Raw genomic sequence first — 14,666 nt, forward strand, 5'->3', positions numbered from 1 at the left:
TTATTTCCTGGCCCAGCTCTTCTTTTCCCACGAGCGGAATGTCACACATCCTCCAACACAACTCCATCTGCACACATCAGCACAATGGCACAAAATTTCTGGCATATTGATGAGACCAGCCTAGCTTCACGCACGAATACCAGATTTCCCTTATTTTTATGTTTTCTTGAAAATATTCTCCAATATATCCTGGGGATGGGGGCCGATTAAACACTTGTACTCAGATTACCATCTTACCCAGAAACACATGTAAGAATAGCTGTGTGTATAATTGGAATCATTCCGTAAACTGTTTTTTTTTCCTCCACTTAGCACTATAATGTCAGCAATTTCTGAAGACTTTTTCTTTAATAGTAGGATTTTTAGTGACTATAATACTCAATCATGAAAACTGTTACGATCTCTGTTAGAATGAAGGTTTTACTATGTTACAGGCGTCATGCTAACGCCTTTTACATACATTAGCTCATTCAATCCTCATTACAACCCTAAGACATGGAGTTTATCCCCGTTTTAAATGCACCTCCAGGCAGTAAAGGTGGGATCCGTACCCTGGATTCTATAATTTCAAGGCCTGTGCTCTTCACCTTTTCTGCTGTAGAACCAGAGATGTCATTCCAAGTCCCCGCTAGATATGCCAGCAGCCCCCGGGCCAGAGGCTACCCCTCTGTCCTTCGCTACTGGACTGGAGTTGGCCAAGGGCAGAGTGTTGAAAGTGGCCATGCTACCCTCTGCTTCCACTCACCTACTCCCTGCACCCCCTTCCACCCCTCCCCAGGCTCCCTCTGCAGCTTCTAGCAAAGGACAGATCAGAGAGTGCAGCCCTGCCCAGAACACTGAGGGTGAGAGAAGCCCCATTTGGTATCAATCAGCAAACACAAACAGCGTCCCAGCGCTGCGGGGTGAGCAGACTTAGTGAAAAAATGGTCTAAATCAATCATAGCCTCATCTTTTCTCAAATATGCACCAGTTCATTACCTAAGATGCTGATTTTCTTACATGGAGAAAACGGAAATTTTGTTTTTTGTTTGTTTTTTTTTTTTTTTTTTTGCGGTACGCGGGCCTCTCCCTGTTGTGGCCTCTCCCGTTGCGGAGCACAGGCTCCGGACGCGCAGGCTCAGCGGCCATGGCTCACGGGCCCAGCCGCTCCGTGGCATGTGGGATCTTCCCGGACCGGGGCACGAACCCGTGTCCTCTGCATCGGCAGGCGGACTCTCAGCCACTGCGCCACCAGGGAAGCCCAGAAAATGGAAATTTTAAATATGGGTATACTCACACTGTGCTGAGCAAAAAGTACGGGAATATCCCATAAGGCAGAGAATCTAGCCACCCTCCCCAAGGTCCCCGCTGTCTCCATGACTGTCCTTGGCCCTTCTCTACCATCTGCATGGGTAGCAGGTTCTCGCTCCCTCTCACTGGAGCTCTAGCGGTCCACCCTTAGCCGCCACTAACCTCCTTATTCCTGGGTCCTTACTGCTGCTCACAAAGGAATCTGCTAAAGCTGGGCTCTAACCGGCACACATAAGGCTTTCTCTCTCACAGACTTTATCACACAGTGGTACCCACCGTTGTCCCTGTTAGATGAAAACCCCCAGGACACAAGGGTGATGTCTGGTTCATCTTGTCTTCCCTCCCCTCCTCGCTCCCCACCTAAGTCAGAAATAGCAGACTCTCCTGACCACACTGGGTTAGCAATTCACGTTTTAAACTGAATAAGCAAAACAGACATACTCATCTATTTCTCATGTTGAGTGTTTTCTGGAGGCTCCGGCCAAACTTCACAGGCATAACCTGTGGATGGGTTCTGTGTGTATCCAAGATGAGAAAGACAGTGACACACACACCGTCATGTATATCTATATGGACAGGGAATAGTCACACGGATGTGCCTGTGCACACACACACACACACACACACCATGCCACTTAAGTGCTATTGTGAAGTAAAAATCATGAAGAGTCCAAACCGTTTACTCAACACCAAACTGTAAGAGGAAAAATCAGTCAGTCCCTCAAGGGTTCAGCCTTCAAAACATCAGGATTGCATTGGACAACTTTTACTCTGGTTCCAAACTCACGTCGCATCAGACCAGTCGTTCGGCCTCACCTTGAGTCCCAACTTGCCCCCTCCCCTCTCCCTGGGTGTTCTCTGACTTTTCAGGCCTGTTGTGAGCCAAGTAAACCTCAATTAGCTAATGAGGTGCCCGAGACCAGCACCAGGACTGTCTCTCAGGGCCAACCAGATCATGAGCTGCCGTCATCAGTGTGAATTTACAGCCTCTGCTACCACGTGGAGCGCGGGGATGGTGTGAAGTCCTGCCAACCCCTTGGCTGACGGGGACATAGAGAAATGCTGGCAAGGCGAAGACACAGTAAATTAAAAATATGCTTCAATGTATAGGCTCTATTTATCTATGTCTTTCTTTAGTAACATAACATGAAGGTAAAAGGTCATATCCCCACTGAAATATAATTTATATTTACCTTTTATTAAATAATTATGGCATGGCATGAAGTTAAATATTACAGAAGCTAATCAAGGGGGAATTCAATAGAGAAAACTCAGACATGAGAATTTCGCCTTTGCTATACATAGAATGTCTTAATCCTCCACTGGGAGTCATTCGGGTTTGCTTAAGGAGTTTAATAATACACATTTCAACTGCCACAGAATCTAAATCCCCTTTGGATCAGCCTTGGAAAAACTTTCATCAATACCTTGAGATTTCATAATATTTCTCCTGAGAGCTTGGATCTCACGTGTCATTTCTTATTTTGATTGCAGGGATAATATATGAGGTTACTTACGTATCTCGGACCCAACGACTAGATATAAACTATAAGCAATGTGTGAAGGGTTCCTTTTATAAGTAAATAGTATTTAACTAAAAATATCTACTGGGAGCCACTCATTTAAAAAAAAAAGCTGGCTGTTGCTCAGTATTAATTTTCCCAAAGCGTTGGTGAGATGGATAAATTCTACATGATTGTTTTTCCTTAAGAGGAGTCACAGAGAGAATATAATGCTTACCCCAGCTTATGCCTCTACTTCTGTTTCCCAGAAATAGAGGGAACACTGGCTAACATGGAAAGGGGACTCTTGGTTAGAGTTCTGGTCAAACCACAACAAAGACAGTGTTGACTTTGTAGGTAGGTGGTCATTTCTGCCATTGACCAACAGAAGTACTTATCGCAAAGGTGGCAGTATCAAGGGCCGATTGAGTTCCTTTACAGAAATTTGAGGAGACCAAGAAGATGATGGGGTGAGGGAGATCTGAGTGTTCTGTCAGGCTGCCACTCTGGGATGTTGGCCTGGGTTGCAGCATTCCTCACTAGTAAGTCTTCAGTTGGAGCCTAGGACACTGCAGAGTCTATGGATGGCCATCAAGAGGCCGACAAAAGTCTAGAAGTCCGAGCCTAGTTGTGTGTCTGCAGCTATGTGCATTTATCTGCAGCAAAGGATCTTCACTTCTATCACAGAGACCACGGGCCACTAAGGGGTTCAGGCCACAGAACTAGAGGATCTCTCCAGTCCTAACTCAAAATTCCAGCCTTCTCCAAGAATAAAGAAAGCAATGGAAAAAGAATCCTGCTCAAGAAAACTAAAATCTATGTAACGCGACTGCCAGATCAAAAGATGGACTTTGATGTGCAGGCTGAGGAGAAAACATGCATGAGGAACACCTCTCCGTACGGCTCTGGTCAAAGACAGTTACTCTCTATTGACGGGACAGGAAGGAGTAAAACAGCCTTGTTTGCCTGGGGAGGAATCTGCATGCACACAGACTAGCTCCTGCCCTCATGCCACCTTTAGGATGTCTCCATTCTGCTCCTCCCTCAGTGTCTATGACTTCAAAGTGCTTTGATATTAACGTATTGCTTCCTGTGAGGTCTGCCTTCTTTGTGCTATGATTTTCGTTCCTCTCTTTCTCTCCCAATCCTTCCAATTTTCTCATTTTTCATCTACCTTCTGCCATACTCCTCAGGTGTCCACGATTCAAGGCTATGTTCCATTGGCATTATAATGCTCCCAAGTTAAATAGTTTCATAGCATTTGATGGTGTGGTGGAGATAAAGCTGGCCTTTTCCTGGGATGCCTTAATTCCTAACTCTGACCAATCACACCACCTTCAAGGGCAGGTGGACTTTGGTTTATGTCTCTGCAAAAACAAAAGGTTGGGCTAAATGGCCTCTAAGACCCCTTGTAAGCTCTTGCATTATATGATTCTAAGACTATTACTTAGTTGGTGCCGTGAAATTCTTCCTTGAGAAGTGGAGATGGGTGGAGTTGAGGCCATGGGCTGTTGAATTAAGTTGTCTTTAACCTTTGCTACACTGAAATCTCTCCCTACATCCATTTGTTTCAATGTAGCAAAGGTTCAGTGTCACCAATGTAAAAAAAAAAAAAAAAGAACAAAGATAATAGAGGAACACATTATTAAGAGGTGGTACCTGCCTTTGTGGATACAGGAATGAGAACACAAGGTGAAAAATAGCAGTGCACAAGAGAAAGATTAGACGGAAGCCTTTGATATTTAATTTTAAATGAAATATTAATTTAATATTTAATTACGCTTTGGTTTCACGAAAAACTGCAGCAGCAAGACAGATTGTTTGAAGAAGGGAGTAATATACCTGGTTAAGGAGACAACTGTAAAAATTAAAAATAAATTTCAAGGGTAAATCTAAATGCCACCACGGAGCAGTTATGAATATGCTCTGCTCTCTGTAATGTGTATTTAGCATATTATAGCTGAGACTACCAGGCCATTAAGAGGCTGTGATGTCTCTAGTGAAACAACAGCCCCCTATTCTGGGGTCTCCAACGGAGACATCATTCCTCAGACTCAGCTGAATGATGGATCTGAATTTTACAGGCAGTGGGAGTTTCAACTTCAGTAAAGCTACAGGCTACCAGGAGGGCTCTTCATGCAACCTGTTTCTAGTGCAAACCAGGAACAACTGGTACTTGGGCCCCTTTATGATATCCGAATTGGGTATTTTTAACTAAAAATCAGATTCATTTCTTAAATGAGATTTTTTTTCAGGATAATGCTATAAGAAAAAAAAAGAAGAAATGTGAAGTGGGTGAGCTATTAACAGTTGCCATCCAGCGTGCACACCTGTGCAGTGTGGCTCAGTGGAAGCAGGACCCCACGGCCCGTGCCCAGCCTCGGGGAGGGAGCTGTGCAGGGTATGATGTGGGCGGCAGGGCTGTGGAAACGTCTAGGCCTCCCATTTCTCCTCCCAACTGCTGCCAGGTTTTGGCCATTTTCTTGTTGATTAATGCTTTCGCCCAAATAATGAACAGGGAAATCAAATGCATTTGTTTGTGCTAAAGGACTTGAGGACACGGGGAGGGGGAAGGGGAAGCTGGGACGAAGTGAGAGAGTGGCATGTGCATATATACACTACCAAACGTAAAATAGATAGCTAGTGGGAAGCAGCCGCATAGCACAGGGAGATCAGCTCGGTGCTTTGTGACCACCTAGAGGGGTGGGATAGGGAGGGTGGGAGGGAGACACAAGAGGGAGGGGATATGGGGATATATGTATACGTATAGCTGATTCACTTTGTTATACAGCAGAAACTATCACACCGTTGTAAAGCAATTATACTCCAATAAAGACGTTAAAAAAAAAAAAAAGTAAAACGTAAGAATTGTTCTGGGAAGGAGTTGACGTGATCCTTTGGCTTCTACTTGTTTCTCCATAGCCAGGGGGTTTTGTCAGCTTCTAAGTTCAGTGCACACCTTGGGAAGCAGCTCCTGAGCCTGCACCTGGGCCAGCTGAGCCCTGTCGGCCTCTCCTTTGAAAACCTGTTTCCCCTTCAACCCACTTGCAAACAGCACCCATGCTCTCGGGCTGCCTTGGCCTTCTCTGTCACCTAAAAACCCTGATTTCTAATCTCGACCCAGATATGAAAGGCATGATATGGTGGGTCTTTCAAGAAGAAGCCACCTTTTACAGAAGAGAAGGCATGCAAAACAAAGTCCGCCCTTGATCAAACAGCAGTGAGGAAGGAAGCTACCAAGAACTCATCCCAGGAGCTCTGTATCCCACAGCCAAACACTTGGAACAGTAAATTTTGCTCATGTCCGTATATTCCTATACAAAATACATTTGCATGTCTACGTAATTTCATCCTCCCAGTAAGACAGGTATCTTCCTGTCTTTTAGGTTAGAAAACTAAGGTGAAGAATAGTTAGGTGATTTGCTGGCAAGTTCAGACTCAAATTCAGGCCTCTACACTCTGTGTCCCTGACTTCCATTCCAATGCTAAGTTGTCTCAAGTTTAATAACCAAGTGGCGTTCATACTTTTTTGGCCTTCTGCAATTTCAGTTATTCATGAAGAGGACAGTTTCTATGACTTCTAGGGAATTCAAAGCGCTTCATGGGCTCTAAGCCTACATATCACGCTGAAATAGAAATATCCATTTAGCAATCTGGAACACCAGGGCACGGGTAAGGCATCCTCTGAGCCCCCTCCACGCTCACTGGCCAGGCCTGTCTCCCGTGCACTTCCTCAGAGTAACGGCCAGAGAGCCAAGGCCACTGGCATTTGCCAGGTAAAACTCCGGATGAAGCCAAATGATGGCCTTAGCGTCATTTCTTCGAAGAAGCTGTACACTCTTGGTAAGTAGCACAGTTCAGTGGTTAAGAGCACGACTTTGGGATAAGACTGCTATGTTTGGACCTAGCTTGGTGACCTTAGGCAGCAGGATTCTCATCTATAAAGTTGAGATACGAATGGAACCGTTAACACGGGAAAAGGTGGTGATTATATGAGCTCAAAAGACAGAGCCTGGCCCTACGTGCTCAACAGACGACAGACGTGATCACCGAAGTACTAGCACCATTTTTTTTTTTCTTGTAAGTTCTGTCCGAACTTAACCAGCAATCAAATGTGAAACCCAGACTCTGCAAAAGGTCATAGGAAGATACTGAAAAGCTGTGCCCATCTACCCGCATACCCTCAGTGACCTGCCATTCCACTCACGCATCATGATGTTTCACTGGTTTCTGTGGATGGTACAGGTTTTACAATTGTAGACGGTGGAAATTCTACCCCAAAGGCCTTGTTCCAGACTTTCTCTCCCTGCATCCTCAAGACAGACAAGAAGTACACTGAACAACCAGTAACCATGGTCCCATTGGGTGCCCCTACCAGGATTATATTTCTGCATTGCCAGTTTTTTGTAGAAGAGTCTGCAAGGGGTGTAGGGGATCTCTTCCCCACTAAGCCTCGGCTGGTAGCATCTCTAGGTCTCAGACCAGACAGAGGCAATGGGACCTTTCCTGACGAGCTAGATTCTGGGGTGGATCTCTTGACTCTGCAGCAGCAGGCTGCACTTTAGCAAATCGTGGTCAGAGGAAAATAGACCTGCAGAGTCACATGTGTGAAGACGTGTTGCTTTTCAGAGCCCTGGTGTTGTTTGTGCTGTACTTGGCAGCAGCAACTGCAGGAAGCTGATTACTGCATTTTGTCTAATTATACCAGGTAAGTTCCATCTGACGGGCTTGCGTTTATTGTGGTGGTGCCTCCTTGGGCACAGGAACCATCAACAGTTGGACCAGGAACCATAAGATGTGTGTGGTGGGGTGGCGGCTGAGGGAGGGGAGGTTTTCTGGAGGCTGCCTTCCTACCTCCTGCTTTTTGAGTCTCTTTCTAGAAGATTCCACCTAAGAGTAAATACTATTGTGTCTGTGGTGTAATGACTCAGTCTCAAAAGAACTGCCCCATGTTGTCGAATACGTTACAAGCCAGGAAGTCACTGCAGCAGCCTGATGAGCAGGACTCAGGTTTCCCAAACTCATTTCTTTGTTTAAAACACAGATTCTCAGACCCTCCCAGAAGAGTACAATTCGATACGTCTGGAGCGGGGCCCAGCATGATTCTTATCCTCGGCCAAATTCGGGAAACATCTATGGGTCACAGTATAATTAGCACCAGAGCTTTACAGATGAAGAAAATGAGGCTCAGAGAGGTTAGGGGACTTGACAAAAGGACAAACAAGACACGGATGACACAGCCCACATCCAAAAGCAGGTCTTGTGGCTGAGTCCACTGCCCCTCCTATTAGATTCCATCCCATCCCGGAATCTCACTCCGTCCCCACTAAAACCCTCTAGGTTCAGGGTTTCCCTTTCCTCTGGTATCAATGTGATATTTTCCACCTCACCACGGAGCTGAGCGTTGTGGCTCAGCCTTCAGTGGTCTCTGAAGCATCTTCCTGTAGTAGCACTGGTTGGGACTGGAGGAGTTGACTCCCAAGGGGCTCACAACGTGTGGCTCTGAGGCCAGGCTGGCTGGAACGCCTTGCAGGGAGAAGGCCACCACGATCCTGCAGGCTCCCTGGAGGAGGCCCCAGCCCCATCTTCAGTCACCAGGGGAAGCCACTGCCTTTCCAGCTGTTGGTCTAAGATTCCCAATGGGTTGTAAATTAGCTTTACATGTTAGTGGCTGCTAGCTGAGAGGACCAGAAAAGAGACCACCCATCCCTTTCCTGTGGTGTCTGGTCCCCTCTTTGGATAACATCAACTGCTTGTCTCCACCAACCCGAGTCGCATTTGGCCCAGGAACCTCAAAGTGGAAGTGTTTAGGGAGAGTGACCAGGCTCATGAGCTATCCTGGACCGTGTTTGTATTTCTGTTTTCTTCTCTGACTGTGAAAGCATATACTCCTGCATCCCTACTCTTCTCACCCCTAACTGCCTCCCAAGGTCCTTCCTTCTCAAAGGCGAGAAGGATGAAGTTTCACTGCTTCATCTGGAAATACTTTCTTTGTACCTAAAGAATCAAGATTGCCGATGTGTGCTGTTTCAGTATTTAAACGTGTGATGCTAATTTCTTATATATTTTCTTCATTTAATTTTTAGTTTAAAATTACTTCATTTTGTTAGAAAATAATAAAAGTAAAGAAAATGAAAAAAATTAAATAATAATATCAACATCCAAAAGCCACCATTGTTAACACCTTGGTATGCAGGCTTTCATACCTTGGGTTTTTTAATGCAACTACTCTTTTTCATATATATATATATATATATATATATATATATATATATATATAATTGGACCATACTGTACATACAGTTTTTAAGCTTTTTTTTAAAAAAAATCACCAACATCTTTCATGTAATTAAATGTCCATCCACAGCATTACTTTTAATATCTAAAATGTAAGGGTGTTTTGTTATTTATTTAATAAGTTCCCTAATGGACACTAAGAATGCTTTTAATTTTTCACAATTATGAACAGTGCTCCAATAAACAACCTTCAGGCAAACTCAATTACTTCCCAAGTATACATTCCTAAAAGTAGAATTGCTGGGTTAAAGGGTACATACACTTTTTTAAGGCTAGTAGCATTAGGGTACTCTCCTGGAGCCATCTACCTTCCAGTAGTTGCCTTAATTTGCTTTTATTTGATTATTAATGTGGTTGGGATTTTTTAAAACATGTTTATTGCTTGATTATATTCCTTCCTGAATTAACTCCTGATGTTCCTTGCTAGCTTTTTTTTTTTTTTTTTTTTTGCGGTACGCGCGCCTCTCCCTGTTGTGGCCTCTCCCGTTGGGAGCACAGGCTCCGGACGCGCAGGCTCAGCGGCCATGGCTCACGGGCCCAGCCGCTCCGCAGCATGTGGGATCTTCCCGGACCGGGGCAGGAACCCGTGTCCCCTGCATCGGCAGGCGGACTCTCAACCACTGCGCCACCAGGGAAGCCCCCTTGCTAGCTTTTTAAAATTAATCTTTATTGGCGTATAGTTGCTTCACAACGTTGTGTTAGTTTCTGCTGTACAGCAAAGTGAATCAGCTATACGTATACATGTATCCCCTCTTTTTTGGATTTCCTTCCCATTTAGGTCACCACAGAGCACTGAGAAGTGTTCCCTGGCTATACGGTAGGTTCTCATTAGTTACCTATTTTATACATAGTAGTGTACATATGTCAATCCCAATCTCCCAGTTCATCCCACCCTCCCTTCTCCCCCAGTACCTTGCTAGCTTTTAATTTGGGGGGGGGGGGGTTCTACTTAATTTATGAGATATCTAATCTCCACCTGGTTATCCACAATGTATAACATAATGGCTGATAAAGAGTCGGCATAAAATGAAGTTTGCTGAACAAATGAATGAATCTTTTTATATGTAAGATAATATGTCATATGTAACAAATACGTTCCTAGTTTGTCCTTTTCCTTTTGATTTAATGAGGGAAACTTAGACATGCAAAAATTTTCTTTTTATGTAATCACATATTTATGCTTGGTGGTTTCTGTCTTTGGGATCAAGCTAAGCAAGGCTCAATTATAATAATTTTTTGAAATGCCTACATTTTTAATTAAAAATATTTAATTCAAATATGTTTCAGTTTATGATATGAAATTAGATATCTAACCTTTTTTTTTTAATGCTTAACTAGTTGGCCCAACACCGTTTGTTAAACATGCCATATTTTCCACATTGACTTGAGATGTCTCCTCACCCAAACAAATACTTCTGTATTTATACTATTCGTGTGTACAAAAACTGTTTATTTTTAAGTGTTCTCTTCTGTTGCATGACATTTCTATATGTTCCTGCAAAACCCCATATTCTTCTAATTATTGAAACTTAAAATAGGTTTTCAAGTCTGGTAGGGCAAGGCCCTCTCATTTTTCAAAATGCGGGGTCCTACTTTAGCACCTTTACTTTTACAGGTGAACTTCTGTAAAGTTTCCCCAAACATTTTGTTGGTACATTGATTGGCATTGTGTTAAATTTATTCATTAATCGACATCTTTACAATATTAAATCTTCCCACCTCACCGCCAGCTGGAAGTATTTTGTCCTTCCTCTGAACTCCCTTAGCACTTTATACCTTTTTAAAAATCACTTTTCTAAGCTATACCCACCCAATTTTTCAAACCTGAAACCCGAGAGTCGTCCCCTCCCCTTCCTTCCCCAACCTTCACCCCATCCAATCAATCATCAAGTCCCGTCAATGTTACCTCCTAAGTTTCATCCACTTCTGCCTGTCCCCACCACCAGCACTCTAGTCCAAGCTGCCATCATTTCTGGCCGGGGCCACCACACTGGCCTCCAACCGACCTCCCTAGCTTCCAAGCCATTCTCACTGCCGCAGTCAGAATACTCTTTTAAAAGGCAAATCTGATCATGGCACTCCCAGCTTTAACTATTCCAACAGCTCCCCATGGCACTTGGGATAGAGCCAAACAAGCAGGCTCAACCCTCTCTTCCAGCTTGAACCCAACCTCTCTTTAACATTCTCTCTTCCCTGTTCGTGGTTGCCATCAAACATATCCCATGTTCTTTCCTACCACAGGGCCTTTGCACACACATACTGTTTCATGTGTTTGAACTGTCCTTAACCTTCCCTATCATTTTAAGATTCCTCTGACATATATCCCCAGCATCCTATACAACTCGTCACATTTGTAATTCCTTGTTCAAGTCAGCCTCCGTGATGATAACAGTAATAGCAATAATAATATTAATAATATACACCTTTTGAATAATAAGATATAGTTGCTCTCTATTTCAAATGCTTTACGTGCAGAGGTGCTCTAGACCTGGTGTGTACCAGCTCATGAGAGCAGGTTGTTAAATTTTCAGGAATGCTGTGAGCTAGCTGAGGTCATACTGGTAGCTTGAAATCAGCCATGGTGAGAGTACCTGCACCATGGAAATCAGCAAATGCTACAAACCAATGCTCCCCTGCCCCTTTTCCCTGGAGAGCTGGCTGTTAAACCTTTACCGGCACACCACTGTTGCCATGCACTGTATTAGTTAGTCATCATCACAGGTCTGGAAGGTAGGTAGCCCATTTTCTAGATGGGGAAACTAAGAGGTTAAGTCACTCCTGCAAGATTTAAAGCTATGTAGAGGCCAGCCAAGCTGTGCGTCCAGCCAGTCTGACCGCAAAGCATGAGCAGTTCACGTTTATTTCACTGTATCATAACGTTGAGGAAGGAAGGTGCCCCCTGGCCTGACTGGTCTGCAGCGTCCCCAGCACAGAGCACAGGGCTGAGCAGAATGGGCACGTTCAACTGATATTTGCTTCAGCAATAAGTCAACGATGTCTCAGCACATCAGGAAAACAGAACTATTTGCCGACACTGCATTGCTAAACAGAAGTCACCAGACAGGATGGCCAGAGCCCTGAGTCCTTGTTCTGACTCCACATTGAATTCAATGGGCAAGTCATTTCTCCCTGGGTCTCAGTTTTCTCACCTGCAACAAAGGGAGTCAGATGCTCTTCGATGTCTCATTATCTCTAAAATTTCTGGATTTACATGTAACAAAACATCTATTATTTTTACTGTTATGTGGGCTCCTTTTTTTAAAAATCAGCCTTATCCCCACCTCTCAGGCTGTCATCTGTTCTCTACCTGAGACACTTACCCCCAATTCATTGACTGCCAGGTGCTATTCTAGCTAACACTGGTGAACCAAACAGAAAACTCAGCCCCGAGGAGGTCCAGGGACAGAGGAAATGTGAATGGAGAGGACAGGAGGTCAAAAAGATAAGGACGGAGGCAGACAGACTTCCACACCTGCGATACATGTCTCTGCTCAATGCCCTTCCTCAGAGAGACCTTCCCTCATTCTCTATCCTGTCCTTGTCACTATCTGAAATTACATCATGTATGTTCTTGTTGCCTGTCTCCCCCTCTAGAATGCAAGCTTTATTAAGATGGGGGGCTTTATCTTGCCCGCTTCTATATCCCAGAGCCCAGAGCTGTGCCAGCCCATGGTAGGCATGTAATAAATGCTCATTTAAACGACTCGAAAACAATGTCCCTTTGGAGCTAGAATAGTAAATATTTTATTGCAACTGCAATAGAGTCTTCCATAGATCCACAAAAAAAGGTAACCCAACCAAGATGTGCCTATCACAGAGAGAAAACCTCAAAGGCAAAATGTTAAATATATACCTAAAAATCACCCTCTTCCACCTACTCCTAACTGATACCTAACCCGACATTTACGCTTAAACAAGAACAGGAGGTTAAGTCCAAATGAGAAAGAATACACTATAAAATAATATTATTAGAAATTCATAATATGTCTGATATAGTTTCTTGATTTCTATATTTCTTTCTTTCCCCTTATCTTCTCTTCAAAACAACAATATTCTAGTTGACCTCCCTGCCCTCAGCTGTTCCCCTGACTAACTCAGTCTTTATATATCAACAGCATTCGTTTTTCCTAAGATAAAAGCTTTGAGTTACTCTCCCTCACATAGGAACCTTCAATGTCATCTTAGATCTTGCCAAATTAAGTTCTAGCTCCCATACAAGGCCTTTTTTTCATTTTTTAAAACTGCGGTAAAATACACATAACAAAATTTACCCTTTTAACCCACTTGTAAATGTGCAGTTCAGTAGTGTTAAGTACATTCACTTTGTCGTGCAGCCAACCTCCAGAACTTCTGCATCTTGCAAAACTAAAACTCTGTACCCATTAAACAATTGCCCCCATCCCCCCAGCTCTGGTTACCACCATTCGACTCTCTGTCTCTATGAACGTGAACTTTACATCAGTTCCCCAGGCTTTACTTCATGTGACCCTGCTTTACATCACTGCCGCAGGCTTTTTTTTTACGTCTATTCCCCAGGCTTTTCATCACGTGACCTTGTTTAATATCACGTGACCCTGTTTTAGGCACCATACAGAACTTTTGAGCTGTTTTATGGTTTCCTTCCCTGCCATGCCTCGCTCATCTCAGCTAAGTTCTGGTATAAGTTCTACCTAAATGGATCCCCACAGCGGTTGAACCAGCCTTCTCTCCTCCAGATACAGGCACACGTCACCCTTTGTACCTTTGCACGTAAGAGTCCCACAGTTGAAACTCTCTTCCTTTTTCTCTTTACCTATCCAAATCCTCCCCATCCTTAAAAATGGTCTTCAACTTCATCTCCTGCTTGAAAGCTCATCCCACTACTCTAGTCCACATGAAAGTCACTCTTCCTGAAACTCGTATTCCATTCACTGGAAATACTAAACATTTTTGAACACTCTAATTCTCCTGCTGTTCTGTGCAATATACCATTGCCTCTTCCAATAGTTCCTAAATTTCCAAATAGGGACCATGTTTTCTATGTCGTTGTCCCTTTAACCTGGAAAAAAGTAGTAGATACAATGTAGGCATTCAACAAATATTGAACCAATTAGATAATTTCTACTTTCAAAAAATTTTTAAATAATTTGAATCACTCTGCAGCATCATTAGGCAACTTTCTTGAATCCTTTTCAAGAATATTTAGTTATAGCCAGCAACTTTGTTGAATTTTTTAATCTGATTTGCCTGGATAAAAATCTATTCTAGCATGGTTCCAGCTGAATTAAATTCATAAGGATGGACTCCTGAAATGAGATGCCATGACCGTCTCCCAGACTGCAGAAATTGCTTACATAAAATACAAATTTAGAATCAGGTTCACATGTCCCCGTTCAATGCCTGTCACCCAGTCCACACTTCCCACACCAGTAGAAAGACCTAGAAGAGTTAGAATGATTATAAAGTGTAAAGAGTAGGAACTAGAGCAAAGGTGAACCAGGAGCCAGTCTCCCTTGGAATCATTTTCTCACCCACCTGTGTAAATGAACCTCCCTGGAGCTCCTTTGCAGAACTGTTTGGATTTGTAAGATAATGTCA

General features: G+C 43.6%; 1 protein-coding gene across 1 annotated transcript in view; it reads right to left on the reverse strand.

Annotated features, from left to right (window-relative positions):
- Positions 1–14,666, reverse strand: part of EBF2 (EBF transcription factor 2) — a gene marked incomplete at its 5' end in the record, with an annotated part of 189,551 nt that overhangs the window by 22,637 nt on the left and 152,248 nt on the right. The window contains one exon of the mRNA XM_082842363.1: positions 14,604–14,658. Coding sequence (XP_082698489.1) covers positions 14,604–14,658 — 55 coding nt within the window. The remainder of the gene's footprint in view (positions 1–14,603; positions 14,659–14,666) is intronic.

Source organism: Leucopleurus acutus (assembly GCF_964270905.1).
Source record: "Leucopleurus acutus genome assembly, chromosome: 7".
Taxonomy (NCBI): Eukaryota; Metazoa; Chordata; class Mammalia; order Artiodactyla; family Delphinidae; genus Leucopleurus; species Leucopleurus acutus.